At 44.2% G+C, this 19876-nt stretch overlaps 4 protein-coding genes across 7 annotated transcripts; 3 read left to right on the top strand and 1 right to left on the bottom strand.

Annotated features, from left to right (window-relative positions):
• The first annotated feature begins 117 nt into the window (after window positions 1-117).
• On the top strand, window positions 118-3893 carry LOC105689930 (importin subunit alpha-3). Its single transcript, XM_012407318.3, has 9 exons — window positions 118-460; window positions 857-959; window positions 1195-1399; window positions 1500-1660; window positions 1775-2001; window positions 2099-2464; window positions 2591-2825; window positions 2919-3010; window positions 3100-3893. Exons 1-9 carry the CDS (start codon window positions 395-397, stop codon window positions 3190-3192), a joined length of 1548 nt encoding a protein of 515 aa, XP_012262741.2. The 5' UTR covers window positions 118-394; the 3' UTR covers window positions 3193-3893.
• A 558-nt stretch (window positions 3894-4451) lies between these two features.
• Window positions 4452-5978, top strand: LOC105689863 (putative ATP-dependent RNA helicase TDRD12). Its single transcript, XM_048652600.1, has 5 exons — window positions 4452-4593; window positions 4835-5186; window positions 5268-5392; window positions 5498-5608; window positions 5702-5978. The coding sequence occupies exons 2-5, from the start codon at window positions 5032-5034 to the stop codon at window positions 5821-5823; spliced, it is 513 nt and encodes a 170-aa protein (XP_048508557.1). The 5' UTR covers window positions 4452-4593; window positions 4835-5031; the 3' UTR covers window positions 5824-5978.
• LOC105689861 (mitoguardin) lies at window positions 5914-19778 on the bottom strand. Of its 2 annotated transcripts, XM_012407203.3 has the most exons (10): window positions 19280-19778; window positions 19011-19161; window positions 18690-18833; window positions 8418-8608; window positions 8129-8275; window positions 7525-7637; window positions 7236-7404; window positions 6899-7132; window positions 6496-6771; window positions 5914-6411 (listed from the first exon to the last, which is right to left on the bottom strand). In XM_012407203.3, the coding sequence occupies exons 1-10, from the start codon at window positions 19376-19378 to the stop codon at window positions 6400-6402; spliced, it is 1536 nt and encodes a 511-aa protein (XP_012262626.2). In that variant the 5' UTR covers window positions 19379-19778; the 3' UTR covers window positions 5914-6399. The 2 variants fall into 2 exon arrangements, with proteins under 2 accessions (XP_012262626.2, XP_012262625.2); XM_012407202.3 differs by having other exon boundaries at window positions 5914-6771; window positions 19280-19730.
• LOC105689862 (protein unzipped) lies at window positions 10567-18184 on the top strand. Of its 3 annotated transcripts, XM_048652585.1 has the most exons (6): window positions 11531-11683; window positions 14445-14504; window positions 14601-14835; window positions 15367-15752; window positions 15853-16187; window positions 16323-18184. In XM_048652585.1, the coding sequence occupies exons 1-6, from the start codon at window positions 11546-11548 to the stop codon at window positions 16885-16887; spliced, it is 1719 nt and encodes a 572-aa protein (XP_048508542.1). In that variant the 5' UTR covers window positions 11531-11545; the 3' UTR covers window positions 16888-18184. The 3 variants fall into 3 exon arrangements, with proteins under 3 accessions (XP_012262630.2, XP_048508542.1, XP_048508541.1); XM_012407207.3 differs by lacking the exons at window positions 11531-11683; window positions 14445-14504 and adding an exon at window positions 10567-10943; XM_048652584.1 differs by lacking the exons at window positions 11531-11683; window positions 14445-14504 and adding an exon at window positions 14508-14531.
• Window positions 19779-19876: the final 98 nt, after the last annotated feature.

The following is a 19876-nucleotide window of genomic DNA, read 5'->3' as shown; positions in this document are numbered from 1 at the left end:
TTGGCCCGCGACGTCACTACTTAAAGTCATGGATTCGAGTAGATTCGAGAGTGGATTCGATGCAAGCGCGGAACCAACGGTCGAGACAGCTGTCAGTTTATAGAATATAGTTGGTAAATTTGAGAAATTTCGGAACACCGTCTTCTTCATTCTTCTCGTTTTTCCGAAAGGTGTAAAAGCTATTTGTTGAGGAAAACGTGACTTTATTGGTGTGATAATCGTAAAGAAATCTGTTATGCATGGTGTTGCATATTCGAGTGTCAAATAATCACACGACGGAATGCAGTAGTTGAAATAGATTGTGAAATAGGCTGGATAACGAGAAATTTCTTGGGACAGTGTCTGTAACCGGCACACCAACTTCACGTTAGGACGAACATTGGTTATCGCAAAAATGGCGTCTGATCCACTAAATAAGAATCGAATGCAAGTTTTCAAGAACAAAGGAAAAGATCAGGATGTAAGTACTGCTAAGGAACCGAATTTACGCCGCAAGAATAAATTTCGTAATTATTTTCGACAAAGGCGCCCCTGCAGGCTCAAAAGTTTCCGTATCTCCGACACATTCTCAATCTTCGACGGCTTTTGCTACTTTTACCATTTACTCAGTGACTCAGCTACAAGTCCAAGAATTTCATGAATTTTCTCAAATTTCTTGTACATTGTTCGAGCGCATTTTTATTGCGAATACGCTATCAGTTCTGCAGATCAAAGCCGTATCGCTTTTACGTTTCACAACCTCATGTGTGACCCCCAGCAATTTTTGAATTGTTGGGCAAAAATTTTTCAGGAAATTCATAATTCAGTTAAGGTTGGTCAGTAGTCAGACAGTTTTTACGATCACTGCTCATTACAGGAGATGCGAAGAAGGCGAAACGAGGTGACGGTAGAATTACGCAAAAATAAACGCGAGGAAACGCTGCAGAAGCGTAGGAATGTTCCTATAACAGATTCCACAGGTCAGTCGATATATTTTAATTTCTTTATTTTTTCCTTTACCTCTATACGCAGGTATTCCTATTGGTGAGGTAACAATTCTTCATCATGCTAAATCATTTGCTCAGGTGAATTGCGTTTGGCACCTTCTAGCTAATGATCTCACCATTGAATAATTTGAAACTTGTGTCCACTCAATTGTCATAATACGTACCTGCTCAATGTGAAATGATGATTTAGTGATGAATTTATAAACAGACGAAGATGACGTAGAAAAAAACCTGGCAAAAATCAATTTGGTCGAGTTGGTAGCAAAAGCTGGAAGCGCCGACGCTGCAGAGCAGTTGATAGCCGTCCAGTCTGCACGAAAATTACTGTCTTCGGACCGCAATCCACCAATCGATGCTCTTATCTTAAGCGGCATTCTTCCAATTTTGGTCCACTGCCTCGAACGACATGATATGTGAGTTCGACATCTTTGGCAATCCAACTTTAGTATGAAAGTGTTTGAGCACCTAATAATTCTTCAATGAAAAGATCAACTAATTTGTTTCCTGATGCAGTCCAACCCTGCAATTTGAGGCTGCTTGGGCCCTGACGAACATCGCGAGTGGTACATCTTCTCAGACACAGGCTGTTGTTGCCGCAGGAGCAGTTCCATTATTTTTACAACTCCTATTGTCCAGCCAGCAAAACGTCTGCGAACAAGCAGTTTGGGCTCTAGGTGAGTAGTAGGCCAGACTTTAATGTATATCAGAACATAGGCAACAAACACCGATTTCTAATGTTATCCAAGAATTATGATTGTTCTTGTGTTTCATGAATTTCATTTATCTAGGGAATATTATTGGAGATGGACCTGGATTGAGAGATTATGTAATCAACCTTGGAGTTGTGCCACCGCTTTTAACTTTCATCAAACCAGATATACCAATTACCTTCCTGCGGAATGTTACGTGGGTGATAGTAAATCTGTGTAGAAATAAAGATCCTCCTCCACCAGTCGGGACTATCAAAGACATTCTGCCAGCGCTAAATGCACTTATTCTACATACGGACATTAATGTGAGTTAAATTCTCTGTGATAGTTCTATGCATTCTTTGGTAACGCAATTCAGTTTTAAACCTTTTCATTCTTGGTCACCGTTATTCGTTGTTATAGATCCTTGTCGATACTGTATGGGCATTGAGTTATTTGACTGATAGTGGAAACGAGCAGATCCAAATGGTCATCGATAGTGGAGTTGTGCCCCGTCTCATTCCCCTATTGTCTCACAAAGAGGCCAAACTTCAAACAGCTGCCTTGAGAGCTGTTGGCAATATCGTTACGGGTACCGATGAACAGACTCAAACAGTTTTGAATTGCGAGGCCTTATCGCATTTCCCCAATTTACTGACTCACCCGAAAGAAAAAATTTGTAAGGAAGCTGTATGGTTCTTGTCTAATATTACTGCTGGCAATCAGACTCAAGTCCAAGCAGTTATTGACGCGCAATTACTGCCTCTCATCATTAGTAACTTATCCAAGGTATTTATACACTCATAGGTTTTCTGTATTTAGTAGTAACGAAATTCTATATTGAGTAATCCGAACAATGGACAATCATTGACCCAAGTCGCAACTCTTGGTTTTTCCAATTGTCTCGTTAAACAGGGAGAATTCCAGACTCAGAAGGAAGCTGCATGGGCGATCAGTAATTTAACCATAAGTGGAAACAGGGAGCAGGTGGCGCGCCTTATTCAGGAAGGAGTAATTGCACCATTCTGCGATCTTCTTTCTTGCAAGGATAGCCAAGTAGTCCAAGTTGTCTTGGACGGTATTAATAATATGCTCAAAATGGCAGGACCTCAAGTTGAACAGCTAGCCAATATGATTGAAGAATGCTCCGGTACGTTGATGAGAAAAAGAAAAATTTATAGCTCTAAAACTGTGACAAAAATTTGATCTGGCATTAATTTACCTCGACTGCTATTGATTACAGGGCTAGATAAAATCGAGGCGTTACAAAGCCATGAGAATTTGGAAATTTACAGATTGGCCTATGACATTATCGAACAGTACTTCTCTGAAGAGGTAAAGAGTTACCTAGTAGTGAATAGTAGATCGTTCGAATATCAACAATGATTGTCACCAGATTATAATAACGATTCATAATTTTCCAGATCGATGACATTAATGTGGCGCCACAAACAGCGGACGGAGCCTTCCAGTTTGATCCAACGACAACTATACCCAGCGACGGTTTCAAATTCTGAGAGATCCTCGTCTCCTTCTACTCGTCGTTTTCTCCTCAAAGACCGTCCCCCAATCCGATCGGTAAGCCACAGCCTCCCGCTATCTCCTCCTTGTCCAGATTATCCTCCCAATCCCTCTCGTTCCAATGACCAAGATCCAAGACTCGAAAAGGAATATTCATCGTCGCATACCAGTCGCTGTGAGACCTGCAAATTGTTTCGACTTGCGTTGATCGAAAATGTTTGGCGCATTATTTACAAAGAGGGTTCGTTAGTTTTGTGACGGTGCGCCTTTTTATATTTTGCCCAAATTCTTTTGTTTTTAGTAGTAAAACAAGTCTAATCCAGATGCTGCAGCAATATATATTATATATATATTTACATAATAATTGGCGCCCGTGAAGCGCGATTTCGGACACGCGCGAGTTACAATCATGTAGAGAGGCGCGTACCTTCAAATTATTCGGTAGAAAGAATTTGTTTAGTCGACGAAACTAAAGCTTTTGCTGCCTTGCCTGCTCTCTAATATCAAGCTGGCTTGAGTCTTGGTTCGTGACGTTACATTTATAAACGATATGTGTATATTTTAGGCATGTTAAATTTATAACGAATTGAATACTGAATAAATTGGTTAACTGCTCTTGATTAGCATACTTGGTAACGACGAACTTTCTGTAAACTGGCGCGACATCAATAAAACCGAAAGTGTAGTATAAATCCAATATGCTGCGCATTTTCTCATGCCAACTACCTGTGGAAGTAGTATTTACTACTCGTAAGTTACTACTCATTGTCAATGACATAACCTCTGCTTATTTTTCCACGCAGCAGATTTATTTCCAAAAATGACATAAGCCTAGCACGCGGGTTTGCAGAGGCAGTTGCTAGGGAAGAAGTGGCCGATTGCTGGGAACGTGCCACGTGTTGGACAAGCTTCTGCTGTCGCTGCTGAGTCCCCTCGGTCTCTAGCGACAAGCTACTTCGCCTTCTCTAGTCCGCTCCCCGTGATCGCTAAATCGTCTGCTACCTTGGTTTGCTCCAATCATAGCAAGGAGATCACGCTAGCAGACGACTTTAACTATACAGCCAGCCTCCAAGGCAGCTTGGTCCCCGGCGACCGAAACTGCTCTGAGCGTTCTCCGAGTCAGCCCAAAGCGCGTGGCCACTAGTGCCTGGTCTACACGCGACGTTAAAGTAGGGATCTTCAAGACAGGGTCTAAAGTCCGAAAATATTAAAGTGCGTACTCGGCTATACGCTGATTCAAGTCATGTTCAAGCGAACGAAGTTGGCAAACCTGATGTCAACAAATTATTAATCACGTATATTGTCATTTTCGTTATTGTCATTGTTATTTGCACGTTGCACGCCAATCCTGTAACCGTTTCAGTCAACTCTGTAACTGAGTAAATACGTTTAAACAGGTAAAAGCTTTGTAAGAGTCGATAGCAACGAATATCGATCATTGCTTGGCAGCATATGCTATCTTAAAGTGGGTTTCTCAAAATCTTCAGGATGGGTGCACTTAAAGTGCGCTCGGACTCGGCTACACGCTCGCTTTAACTCCGCCTATCTTGAAGATAGGGTCCTAAAGTGCGCGTGTAGACCAGGCACCAGTCGATCATTTGTGTCTGATGCATACAATTTTATATTTTTCCACCGCAGCATAATTTGCTGTACAAATTTACAAGATGTACAAAAATACGAATGCAGGCGTATGCTAGATTCCGGTCTCCAAGTCCATCCGCAGTTCTCTGACTACGTTAGGAGTTGTATGTACGAATCCATACCAACGAATTCAGATCCATACATATCACAATAGCCCTTTGAGAATTCTAGCAATTTCTCTAGAGTGTAAATATATGCCAATTTGCATGGAGTTCCCGCCGTTGGTTTGCATGTTGCGAAAACCAAAAATTTATTGGTATCAAACTGATGGTGAGGTCGTAATGCGTATTATCCTAAACGAGGTAATGGATTACTTTTTGCGCGTCCAGGTGGACGACTTTGAATTTAGGTAAGCGTACAATGCAGCTAATCTTTTTTTGTTGTTCATGTTGTGATCTACGAGTCCAACGCAATGTTGCAATATTTGTAGCACCACCCTTGGTGGAACAGATTACTACGTGTACTTGGAGCTTTTTGGAGCTATCATAGCCAAGTGTGTCAGCCACACCGAAACAGGCAGGGAAATTACAGTTCGTCTTCCAAAAGTTCACAAATGTAATTATACTAATAATTCTTTAGGTATATCTGTAAATCATTGAGCTGTTCCTTCACATCGTGATGATAACTCAAAAAGTAAATTGTAATCTGAATCCTTTACAGTTCTGTCCTGGCCTAGACTTCTCCGCTCCACTGAAAAAGTTCATCAAATTGAATATGATATCGACCGCCTGGAGTCAATCACTCTTAAGCAACAACCGCATAGTTATGTTGGTACGAGATAATCTTTTTTTATTTATGACCTTTTAGACAGCCAATTGTGAAAATCAACGAATGATTATGTTTTCTTTGAATTGATATTTACAGAGAGAGAAGACTTTACATCTTTCAAGAAGAGACATAATATTACTCACATAATGCCGGACGTGCCATCGTCAACTGAAGAGGACTCGGACGACGAGGAATTCAACATTATATTCGAAACTTGATACCCTTTATTGAACTGAATCATAACATAAGGCATCGAAGTATGACAATTATGACTGGATGTTGGGGTGGGATCTGACTTTTAACACAGATTCATAAAAATTATGTTTTTATCTGTCGCAAAGGCTCGTAATTAATTATACAATATTCATAATTATTTGTTCTGAATTATTTATACTGCACACATTACTTCTGTTACCATAAAATTTACAATATTAATACACTATCTAATAAGCCCTACTCGGCAGCTAATTTTTTGGATAATGACATACAGCAGGCTAGTCGGCAGTACTACGTTACAACACTGGCATTTGTTACAAAAGTTAGTATCATTGAATTTCCTATGAACCTTTAATCAAGGTATTGCGTAATTTCACCAAGCTTCATTGCTGTAAAATGAAAATATCCAACGATTGCGCTGTTTCATCAGGATAAAAGAACTAAACATTTGCAAGTATAACGAAGGTTCCAATGGAAACGTTGGTTATATCCTTTAGACTTCTACTCGCATTTGACTATCCGTACACAGTGACAGGCCGGTACAAGTTCGCTGGATAACAAGTCTCAGCTTCGCACCTTCATTGCGTGTACTACATACATACATACATATGTATAGCATGTGAACACTAGCCTTAACACTCTTCCAACGAGAGCCGTTGATTTATGTTACCGACCTTGACTTTCATTTCCCTGAGTATGTCCTCGGCAAGCTCGTCGACGGTCGTGTATCGCACTTTGAAGAAGTTGAATATATCGACGAGAAACTCTACAACTTGCTCTCGGAAGTAGGAGCACGTGGAGCGAAGGCTACCCTCCGGCCCAAGAAAACCCCAGACAAGAACAGGGGATATCTGCTCGGAAATGGAGTAGAAATGTGCGAGAAAACCCTTGTTGTACTTGAGCATCTGACGTTTTCCCATTAGCACAGACCACACCGCGGTACCGATAGCCTGGAAATCGATTCTCCTGTTAATCTGTTCTTCGTACCCCTCACTTAGGCGAGACGGTTATTTCCGGGCGGTATTCAACCAACTTCTATCGTAATACAGTTTAAAATTCATTCGCGGTGAAACTTACCGTTTCTCTGAAACTTGCGGAAATCCACCGGTTCTGGAGTATCGCCTTTATCGAGGACGGAGGTTTCTCGACCTCGTCGAACGCGTCGAGGAGTATGAAGTCTATCAGGACATCATAGAAGTTGATGCACTTGACGTTCCGCCCCGTAAGCTCCTCCTGCATGATGACGCGTTTACTCGGGTCCTGCAAAAACTCTAGCATCGCTTCGTAGTGGGTGAGATATTCCTTGGGATCCTGTGAACAATTAAATGAGAGATTACCGCTACCTCTGAATCAGTACCCCGAGGGCGGACAAGTCCGCAGTTAGGTTTATATCTGATTCGGAAGATGCACTGACCCTGTCCGCGTAGATGATGAGGTCGCTGATCAGTTGCCGGCCCATGTCTGCCATCCAGGATGCAGCGGCGGGCCAGCTGAATAGTTTAGAGAATGCCTGTCGCAGACAATGGACCTTGGCGAGGTATTCGACGTCGGAGCCGCACTTTACCAGTTCCGTGTGCAATCTCCTGCAGATTCAAAATATACAACAAACAGTCAGAGCGGCAACACCTACACTCCGTCGTGTGTCCGGTATCTGAATGTTAATAACAGTAATAACAATATGCGGCAATCTAAAGTGTTCTCACCTGCAGGGTATGCCTTTGTCTTCGTGCTGTTTCAGTGCTGCGAGGTATAACTTTTGTTTTTCGAAATGTGGGAAAAACTCTGAGAATTCTTCAAACTCTCGAAGATCCGCTACCTAAAAAATTACACTGGTGAAAAAATACGATACATAAGCATAAGAATATCTGTAATATATGCATACGAATTGGGCCAAGCGAATTCGAATAGGGTCTTGCCCTCGCTATTTTGAATTTGATTGACGATTGGTTTCCTGATGATAGTAACACCTCAAAACCAGACCGATATATTTTGTTATTTTCATACACTCTCCCGCAATACAATCAAACAAATCGTGGATAAACACCATGATTTCAGAATTTTTTCGGTAACTTTCAATAATCGTATCATACAAACAATAATCTTATACCGTCTACTGCTACTATGTACTAGATGATAAGTTTTTCAAGCAAATTCAAAATAGCAAGCGTCAGATACTACTGAAATCTGCTTGGACCTCCTTATGGACATACTTCCATGAATAACCATAGTTGACCAAGTTATCGCATCGCAAATCGTTATTCAGAACGAGGTAGCCGGCAATATGTTATAAATAATAACTCGACTTACCCCGTCGCGGGCGGATTCGAAAGACTCGGGGGATGAAGCCGCCTCGTGTTTTTCTCTGTAGCCGGAAGAAGCGCGGGTCCCTGAGACGGACGGCTTACGGCTCTCCTCGCTAGCCGCTTCGCTCTCGTTTCGAAAAAGCACCGAGTGCTGGAGAATGCAGATACACAGGGGCAGGTAATGAGAATTAGCGCAACGCCGAGGTTTTTAAAAAAAAAAAAAAAAAAAAAAAAGAAAAAAAAAGTGTCTGGTTTTTGCCCGCAAGTCCAACAAATTCCCGGCATGCACACACCTGGTCTATGAAGAGAAGCTCGGCGGTGCTCTGTATGTGATACCCGAGGTCGAGGAGCTCCTGGACGTCGTGGGTGAATGCAGCGTCGGCTTTCGAGGGTAAGGCTAGGGCATCTCCGCAACTTAAGGAGGAACTGAAGGCGGTGAGGGCATCCTCCCAACAGTACAGTGCCCGCTCGAGGGCCTCCAGCCCTGAAACAGAGATCAAGAGGTGAGCCACTATACAGGGTGTATCACCTCGTGTGTTCAGAATGGGAGGGACTTGGTCGACACGAAGCCGTGCCCCTCTAGCCAATCAACAAGCATGAGATTTTCGTAGACCGAAATTCTCACGAGAATCTTAGAAGATACAATTTCTCGGTTTAGGGAAAAAGTTCTAAAAGAAAAAATGTTTTTTTTCATTTTTTTATCAAAAGAGACGATTCGTCGCAGAAAAATTCCTGTTCATATATTAGTATTTTTTTTTTCTTGATACTAAAAAAAGTATTGAAAACAACCATGTAGTACTTTTCGAGGAAAATTTTTTACTTCTATTGTTTTTTAGATGAATATCAAATATTCTCACGTTCTTAGGCTTGCCTTTTTTGTCCTCGCAGAGCAACGACTAATAAGCTATCAACGACAAGGCAAAGAGACTTCACTCCATTAGTCCATCGAATTATAAACAAATTGAGTTTTCAACCGAAGTTCTGACTCGATTATTCACCGACCCATTTGCATCTATTTGGATTCTCTGTATACATATTTGTTATCGCCGTGTGAGCTTGCTACACTCGCTAGCGGCAGGTAACAATGCGACATATGTGCGTACTTCAAGTATACCCTCGACGAAGAAGTAAACCTAATTGTCGCGTATACCGAGAAGAATCTACTCAATTTCCGAAGCTGATAAATTTTGCGTATGCTATACACATACACAGGTACGTACTATTCGGATACAATATACGTGGTATCGCGATAGATGCTGGTTTCAAACTCGTCGCGACCTATACGTTCACTTGGATCATTATAACATAACGGTGTAACACGACGGATCGAGCGCGATGGCCGTTGAGGTCCAACGATGAAAACGTGTACATACTGGGCCCGACGACGATTTATCAAAGAAAACGTAAAATAAGAATATGACGCAATCGCGGCCGACATCTTTGCATCATCGGTCGCTCAACAGCGGGCAGCGTACATAACATATGTACGTATTTGCGACGTATATAGGTAAGTGTATGAAATGATGGTACCATAGAGATAAATTGGAACATGGTACGGATCTTCCATGCAGAGGGGTCAATGTATGCAGGTATCGGTATATCGGGACTGCGGTTCATATATACGGATCTAATTCCTGCGCAGAGAAATAAAAGGTACGTTACACAGGCGTCGATCAGCAAGTAAAGACCCAGCGCCCTTTAATTAGCGATACGTCAATCGGATGCGGAAATTTTGTGCCAGTGGCGAGCCGCAGGTAAAGGTTCCGTCACCTATACACTCTCGACGCTCCACCCCGGAATCGACACTTGCAGGCGAATACCTCGACTGGCGCATAGCCCTGATTAACGGCGTATAATATGAGAAACCAAATGATCGTAAAGTTGCAGGGGATATTGCACAAGCACGTTCAGCGTGCAGGGCTTACAATTGGATAATCGTGTGTATTTCGTGCGACGCGATGGTAGGGTATAATTTTAAATACCTTGCATCGAATATACGATACATTAACTTCCTCCATACTTCTCCATACTTATAATACCCGTACGGAAGTTCCTCCAGCTATTCCCTTTGCCTCTTTTTTTTTATGTATTATTATTTTCCCTTGTCCCTTGTCCCTTGTGCCATGATCTTGGTTTGGTTTTGTGACCAACATTTCCCATCCCAGCTGCAAGGAGCTAGCCGGCGTCAATAACGTTCGAGTGACGTAATCCTTGGCAGGGTCTCTTATTGGAGGATGTGTCATCCAATGGTGGGGAGAGAGAGGTCGGTGCGGTACAGAGGCTTGACTGCTCAGGACACGAAGTAGTGGAAATGTGTTGACGGAACGGGGAATTGACCGGGAGAGGGGGGGGGGTAAGGTGTGTGTGTGTGGGGGGGGGGAGGGAGGTGCAGTGGAAGGGATGGGATAGAGCGGCGCCGACGAGGTGTACGAAGTGCCTCCTCAGTTCTCGCGCGTCCGTCTCCTGCTACCGTTTGCCGGTGCGTGACAATTGTGGAAATCCTGGTTCCTTTGAATATTCGGTCGCATTCGGTGACTGCGGAAGACAGACACCGTAGACGTTCCCCTACCTAAACGGACCCAAGGCGAACTACTTCTCGGTCTTTTCCGCGATCACGTCACAGGTTTTTGTGCCGCTCCGTCAACCGACCGATAATACCGTTGTTCGAAGCACGGTGCTACCTGTACTTCGCTGGTCGACGAATAACATGAACTCTGCGGAGTTTCGCGTCAAGGAGTTGCCGCGACCAAACCTCTGATCGGTGTGGCCTTTCGATAAATTTTTACATCGCACCCTTATGAAGACGGAGCGCACCTAGAGTAAGTGTCAAACGACCGCGTTGCAGCCTCTGCCGTACCCGTACTTGTTAGAAGAGAGAGAGCGGTGCCGACGACCGACTTAATAATCGAGAGATATCGGGACCTCCTCCCCGAACAGATCGATATTTCTTTGCCTTTTCTCGCATCTTTTTTCACCGCCACGGATATTATTATCCGTATATACCATGGTAAACGTATAGTGTCTGACGCGCGGCGAAGAGCGTAAAGGTGGGAGGAGGAGGAGGAGGAGGATTAATTTTATGCGTAAAGAGACGACCTTGCCACCGCGGGCCTCGTAACCTTTAGAGACGAAGAATCAATCTCTTCCAACGACGTATATCTACATCATCTTGCATAACGATCCAATATCGGCTACCGACTCGACGAACCACCGTTCGCAGTTAAGCGATCGGTTTTGCGCAGATGATACGGTTCGATTATTCCCGTAAAATGGGTGACACGTTATACCCGTAGCGATTCGTCCTCGTTTTTGCACTCGTTCATCCTGCGGCACCGTATAGTTCACTCCACGCCTCTGTACACACGTATACGTATATACACGTAATGCGGCGTACGTACTACATACATACATACATCTATCTATGTATTCGTATGAAGTTCCTCCATTGTTACTCTTGTTCGACTTTAATTACGTGCGGCGACCTCGGTTTGACCGTACGCTGACCGTACCGTACGTGTTCTCGGTGGCGGGTGTCGGCTCTGCTTTGCTGCGACGAAAAGTATATATACTGTAATTAGTGAATTAAGTGTCGCCGTACGGTCAAAAATCAGTCGGCATCTTCGGTCAGTCCGACAAAAGCGAACCACCCCAACGATTTCTATCGTTATATAGTTACGCAACGACGAATGATCCCTAGAAAAACTGTGCTCGACGCGACACGTCGTCGCTTGAAAAATCTGACCGTTTGCGCGTGCGGTGGTCAGCGATACGGGGGGGAAATCGAGCTTGCAGGAATTCCGTGATGTATAGCGCGTACTCGCGTAATTAACTCGTATTCGAGAATAACCCGATGAGGTGCGCACGGCGAATTGGGATGCCCGCGCGAACGGGGATAGTCCAGTTGAATTTCGCACAGACGTCACAACTTTCAATCTCGTAATTGCGAAGGTGAGGTTCGTGGGGGGGGGGGGGGGGGGGGGGCCGGTACACGTATTATCCTTCGTATGTATTGTATGTACCTACCGCCTAATATATTACGTGCAGAGAACGTGTACCCGCGTAACGAGGGCGCAGGCGGAGTGCGGCACGCCTCTTGTCCTCTGACCCGATTAGCGAGAGTCCGGCTGCAGGCTTCGTCCTTGCCCTTGAGATGACATGTCCCGTGACTCTGTAATGAGGGCTTCCGATTCCTGAATTCTGAAAGTGTTCGGGGCATCTGACTCGAGTAGGGAGGAGGGGTTGCGTTCGATCGTGTGTCGTGCCGGAATTGCCGCATGTTATACACGGGTGTAATGAATAAACGCGAAACCTCCCTCGATCAATCGGTCTGATACACAGTCGATGAAAAAGGCGTTATACGATGAATTTGCGGAGAATGATTCAAGAGGGCCGCTAAGACGGCGAAAGAAGGAAGCGGCGTGTTGTACTTTGTCCATTGGACGCTCGGGTAATTATTTGGAAATGGGGCTCCGGACCAAACTCGATTCAAAATTCCTCAAAGGTATTCAGGGTGATCTCCGATAACTCAAATAGTAATTTCGAGGCGGGGGAGACATATTTTTCTCATCAGAACTTGCCACACATGATGCATAATCGATATAACGAATAACCCCTTATTCTAACGGGGTAGATGATCGTGAAGTTCAAGGCGGTGGGTGGGGGGAGGGGGGCGGTGGCGGGAAAGTCATACGTGCAAAATATCGAGCAGTTGGGACGCGATGCACGTGGAAATATACCTGAATATATGGTCGCCGAAATTATAATATTACAGGATATAGCACGGAGTTACCGTTCACGCGTAGTTCCCCCCATCCGTGCGGACCGCTTACACGAATTAGCTGATATAGCTGTTGTTGTTGTTGTTGTTGTTTTTTTTTTTTGTTGTAATTTAAAAAATGTGCCTTCCGTCAAAGAACCTACGAACAAGTGTCTTACCCACTTCGAAAAATCTGATTCTACCCTATAGAAAATAGTCTCCATCGGGTAAAGAAATTTTTGGAACCGGTTCGGTCTCGGGACTCCCGCTGCACTTCCAAATAATTACCGACGTTCGCAATAATTGGATGAAATTTGATTCGGACACCGGCGAATATTTCTCGCGCCGATTATACTCTCATTTAAATACAGCGGTACTAGGGACGTGACGAAGAAACGCAACGGGCTGATTGTACATCTGATTTCCCAGAATTGCGAGATGACGTGGGCTCACCGCGATTCGATGATTACAAAACTGAGTGGGAGCGAGGATGATTGTACCACCAGATAAAGTGGATGACTCGATCGAAAATACATTCGCTTGCCCCATAATTTCCCATAGAACGGTCCGATCGTACCTACTCTACCTTGCCTATTTCCAATTACTATACATACGTATACGCACGGAAATTATTCGCTCGCGGTAATCAACGTGTTTGTAATACGAAATTTAATTAAGACGTAGTTCGTTTCCCGCCACACCCCCCAGCGAAACTCAATAACTCGGCATGATGTATTATTTTTATAAGAAAAAACGGGTGTTGGGTGCCGGTTGCACACAGCAACCCTATTAGGGTACGTCACACTTATACCATACGCGGCACTCGACAACGGCGAGTTAAGGTCATATTATGCCTACTCGCGATAATATAAGCCGATGATATTTTTGTCGACGTACGTGTTCTTATTACATTAGGTATCACAACTGGGTGTGTGTATGTGTCTGCGTGCGTGTTCGTGTTTTATAGATGAAACGATGACATGCCAACGACATAAACATGGGAGAATCGTCGGATTGAAAAAAGCAATATTTTGAACGCGGCGACCCGTGACGAGTGGTCGCAGTCCCACCTGTACGCTGCGTGCGCGATGATTTTTTTTTATCAATACCCTGTCCAGCGTAAACAACGAGTGCAGCGTGTCTACGCTGGATCATCGCCTGCGATTAAAATCAAGTTGCTAAAATCAACTGCGTAAAATTTTGCAAAGAAACGCCGATCCGACGGAGGACCTTCGGACGGAGTGTCCCGTTCTTCTAAATCGAAATGCACACGCCGGTTCGGTATCATTCGAGCAGCTGGTAACACCACGCTCGCTTGATGCCGGACAAGACGCGTTCAACTTATTCGCAAGGCAGGGGGGGCGTTATCATGGTAACGCCATGACCCGCGTGCCCCCCAACTCCGCGACTACCACGTTGCGCCGAGGGACCATAGAGAATCGATAGGCAGCCCGCGCCGCTCTTGCCTCCGAATTCGTATAACGTGCGCGGTAGTTTTACGAATGCATATCGACATTGTAAAGACAATTATATACCTATTAACTGTCGCATGTATACTTGATAGGCACAGCGGTACGGAGAAACGATAATACAACGAACTGTATTAGTCCCTGGCCCATACGCTGTTCGTACAGTATATCAGATGCGAAATGTATTAAGGATAAGACAGAGAGATGCGGGTATTAAAGTATTTTTGTTTTTCCAACGTGATGACGTTTAGATGATCATCGCAAACGGAAGTGTCCGTCGACCGGTGGGAGTGGCGACGTTAGCTCTGGTACCGCTGCTTTTTTTCGCGACGATCACCGTCGCCGACGACAGCGTTCGCATTCTATCTCCGTTAGAGCAGCTCGTTACCTCGAGCACCCTCAAATGGTTGAACCACGCACAGGTGCGGGCTGAACGTGACAACGACCTCGTCATCGGTGGATTCAAGTTTGTCCCGAGAACCGAAGGTTTGTAGTTTAATTACTTAACGCGTTACGATGCCATCGTGAATATTTACCGAACGGGTAGGTATGTCGAAGTGGTCCACGAAGGGTGTGATTCTTTGAATATCTCACCAACGCGTCCGAAATGGTTTCTCAATTACGGCGGAAAAAAAATTTACCCTCAACTTCGAGCTCCCAATTCCAACATGACAAGTGCCACAAAATTATTTTATTTATTTATTTATTTTTTTTTCGTGATTTCATAATCGTAGTCCTGTTTGAACGTTCAATAAACGCTGTAAAATAAAAAAAAAAAAGGATTGAATTCCTCTTAAAATTCCTCACAGATTTATATACAGATCCAAGCTATCGATTCAGTTAGTTAAAGCACGTGTTTCCGTCGAAGTCAGGAGCTTAAATATTAGAGCGCGCAGTCAGATTTAATCCCGTGATACGCATATGCACGGTGTCAAACTCGTTATGCAGTTCTCGAACGAACGAACCTTTCGTCGAGCATTATACTAAATTGATTTGACCGGGGAAATTATGCAACAGAAGATCCTCCCGGAGCCGGAGGGCAGAACAGAGGCGACTCGAGACCGATATTCGTATGCCGGGCGATCCACAATGGGATTTGGGTATCCGGTGGTCAGGTGGAAGGTGAGAAGCGTTGCGTGGTGTCCCTTCTCGGTAACGTTCACTCCTACGAGCGGTACGACCTGCTTCAAAACGTCGAAAATGCGGCGCGGCTGACCTGGGTTCACTGGGACAAATACGTCCAGCCACCGGAGGGTGGAATCGCAATCGGCGACACATTCGTGGCGAGACACGAGTCGCTCAACGATCAAAATAACGCCTCTGGACGAACGGTGGGATTCACCCACTACATCGGCAAGTACGATCCCAAGGACAAACTCGGCAGCATCACTTACGTCAAGGAGGTGAGTACGTCAAACTGACAATGAGGTACAGTGGGGCGGGTGCGCGGGTTAAGCGCTTACTTATAACTGTGCCTCGTGTATACGTATTTCGTTGTTACAGAATGGCGTTGAGGAATCCGCCGATTCGGGCGAAGTGCTCGTCGAATGGGAGCCGATATCTTACGAAATGAAAGGGGTCAAGTTCAATCACTGGAGGAAGCGAGTGATAAAGCGTGTGCCGCAGATACTGGGTGAAGCGCACCTGAGGAACGATGGTGCGGAACCGGCAAAGATCGCCAAGGCGTTCGCCTACTCGTCCAACTATTCGGTGTACTGGGGACAGGGACACGCGATACTTATTGGCCTGAAAACTAGTATCGTTCTGGCGAACGGCACCAAACTAACGCCCATTGCGTGGGGCACCGAGGAGAACGAATATCGAGACAACGTGCACACGTGAGTCGATCGACGCAAAATCACCGATGAAATAAATAACGCGTTCGATCGCCGAGTGATTGGAGACGCATATATCTGTATCGAACGAGGTTCGCTTCACAGATTCAACGGTCGCGGTAATTTTTTTTTTTCCAGGGTCGAGGTCTACCTGGAGCCGGGAACGGCGGTGAACGTAACCGTTCGGGCGAACTACACCGACCTGGAAGTACCTTACACGGCCCAGCTCGTATCGCGTTACGAGGATGGGACCAAGTTATCGAGATCGATAAGTGGTGCTCGTCGCGAGAAAAACATCGTTTACGTCGAGCCCGAGTTCGGGCCTGTATACTACACGGGGAATCTAACGTTAGTCCCCACTACGACGACCACTACGACGACGACGACGACGACGACGACGACGACTACGGAGCCGGCGACGACCGTTGCGCGGGGACGATCCGGGTACGCAGGGAATCGCGACGACAACGATCCGAACCACCTCGACGTCAACCTGATCGTTCCACCCGGAAAGACGACCGATCTCTCGGGGGGAATGCAGGCGGACGACGGGAGCCCTCTTTCCCTAAAAAATAAACTCGACGTCGAAGCTGGACGGTCCACGGCTCGCGACGCCCCAGTCGCCCATCGTATGGCCCTGGTCATTGCCGGAATCGTTCTCGTCGCCCTGAGCGATCACCGTTCCCTAAACTGCGCGACATGATAGTCGCGCGATACTTTGATCAATTACCACTGAATAATCGTTAACGCAATAGTTCACAGCTCTATAAGGTAGCTATACCTATATTATGTCACTGATCGTTTCAGAACGGATAAATTATGTCACCGCAACTTTACTCGACGGAAATATAACAGACGGCTAGGGTCCGTCGTCAAATGGTAGAGAAAGTTTGGAATGAAAATCAATTGCAAAATACAAACATCGGATATGAAATAACGGAGAAACAGTCGAGAAAGAATTCCTTTCGACTCGTGAAACAAACTTAATTTCTTGGCTACGTTGGGAGGAGCGCCGTCGCGGCACGTGATTTCTCGGTGCTGACATACATGCTTGCCTTTACGAGAAGGGAAAAGAAAAAAGAAAAAAGAAAAAAAAAAGATTATTTCGATATGCAACAGACACACACATACCTACTCATACTATAATTATCATTACTATACTGTGTAGATATGTGTACATGAGTGTATATCGAATTTTGAATAGTGCTGAGGTAGTATTATTTCGTAAGTATTGCGAGCCAGCCTCATGGACTACCGAGTACAAGCAACTTCAGTCCAACGGATTTCCTAGGTAGATAAGCTCTTGGGGTGGTTTCGAGGAAGAACGACGGGTCTGAAATGTCTCTTTTGACATTCAAAGAATTATACATTCCTCCTACTCCACTCTTCCAAAGTAACACAAACAAGGACGAATAATTCATATGAACGCAGCTATAATATATTTTTGAGATGGCCGTATAATTTTACAACTTTCTAACTATGAGCTAAGGTTTATAAGAACGGGACGTGACTTCCCAAAGAATGATAATGCCCGCGATATTCCACACCTAATAAGTAGTGAGTGCACTTGTTACGTTTTTACCCCTTGTTTCCTTCATTGCTCATCTTATTTAGCTACTAAGCCTATAGCTAGAATGTCAAAATGTAATTTATTGTTTTAATACTTGTTCAATACATATTAAAATTAGGATTCTTCTTGTATAGCATGCATTGCTTCAAATACAGATACTGTACATTCTAATTCAAGCGAAATATTGTTGAGCTTGATACCTCGATATTACTGATTGCAAAAATAATTCCGGTAAAAAGAAATTATTGTTACCGACGATGTCAATGATGGTAACGACGATGGAGATAATTATAGTACAGTTATAGTAACAACAAAAGCATTGATGCTTCTAGACTTCAAAACTTTAAAATTGCTATTTCTACTAGATCAATCATTCCCGGCTTATTTGCTGTATTGTACATTACCGTGTAAATATAATAATTACATAATGTATACGTCTACTAATGGATTACCGTTCGTGCACGCATTGCTAAGACAAAAGCTAAAGTGACCACATCTCTTTGCTGTGCACCATGCATCCACCTCAGCATTTAGAGAATCAGGGACAATTTTTTGGGAATATTCGTTTCATCATAGTAAAGTTTTTTAGATCAACGACTTGAATCTCGTTTAAAATAAAGCACTGTTCCTGAGAGTTCAAGACCACCTATGACCCTCTGTAGATTACCGGATATCCCGCATAGTTATACCTCCTCCGTGCAGTGAAAACTACTGCCCTTGCTTTATTATTATAAAATTGGAGATACTCTTTCAAGGCAAAGTCTAAATTAATTTTTGAAATAATCAGGCATTGGAATTTCTTGCACCACCGAGCAATTACAATTAGGATTGCTTGTAAGTATACATTGTAAAGACATATCGCAAGCGTGTAATTTGGGACAATGTGTCAAAACGAACCAACATAATTGAAAAATATGTGACCAAATTCCACTCACCTAATACTCCATATTGTTGCGGAGTAAGGTTGACATCGGCTCTAGGACCTCCAGGGACAGAAGATATCAGAGAAGCTCGATCGCTCACATGACTTCGAGTACTCGCCTCACTTCTCCTTGCCCAAGACACTTGGGATACAGCATCTTTGTCCAAATGGATAGCATTGAATATTTCATCAACTGGTGTTGAGACATAATGACATGGAATTCACTGTGAGGCAGGATTAGCCTGCATGTGTCCATGGAGGGAAGGCCCCGTTATGTAAAACTGAATATAACTGGTTGTGAGCGCTTATTATGAAAAAGTTGACAAAATTTTACCCAAATTTGAAGCCTTGCCGTTGATGTATTTGTGCCTGGTTTCCCGGTGATATCTTCTGGCAAAAGATGCTGAATGCCTCCGGCGCCGCTTTAGGAATTGCGCTAGTCCACTTAGCAGTAGCATTCCACTTGTCAGGCAGGCGATCACAATCTGTAAGAGCCGTAATAGAATGGAAGTTTATATCTATCATACGTTCAAAATTCTAACTCAAAACCTCTAGTACTGAATTGAGACTCAAAAGTATGCAACCGTGAGAAACTTGCCACACCTTTTGAGTTCTGGATAAATTGAACTGCGGCACTGCAACAACCAACTTGCAGTTTAACCTTCCGATGATGTCTTGTATATTGAGCGTTGACATTGTCATAAATTATGTTATTATTTTGCCGTTTCTGCGAGTGAATGCAACAATATCACGGAATTTGAATTACACCGTTCCGACGAACCTGGATTCGACGACGGTGATAGAACGCGGTGGACTGATCACTTTCAACACCTTCAATTAACACACGTGAAGATGAAATGTGCAGCGGGTGCGGTAAATACCACTTTTGCTCCTTTACCTGGCTCGCGCAGCCTTCAGTCTCAAGGTTAAGGTACTTTCAAGGGAATTTTTTTTGGCCAATCACCATGTAACTATGAGAATAGATTCGCTGAAGATTACCAATTTTCGAGACCGGCAGCACGAACAAGCACAAGCCGACAAACTTATTGTTAAGCGGGGCCGGTTACTACTGCACTAGATCTATCTGTGAATGAGACGGATGTGAGCGACGACTGCTCACTTGGGAATAGTCCCCCGTGGCAGTATAGTCTCGACTGATACGGTATAGATCCAATGATTACATGTGTATACATCTTGTTC

This window comes from Athalia rosae, chromosome 3, assembly GCF_917208135.1.
Source record: "Athalia rosae chromosome 3, iyAthRosa1.1, whole genome shotgun sequence".
NCBI classification, from domain to species: Eukaryota; Metazoa; Arthropoda; class Insecta; order Hymenoptera; family Athaliidae; genus Athalia; species Athalia rosae.
Note: the sequence above shows the minus strand (reverse complement) of the source record. Positions and strands in the feature narration are given on the sequence as shown.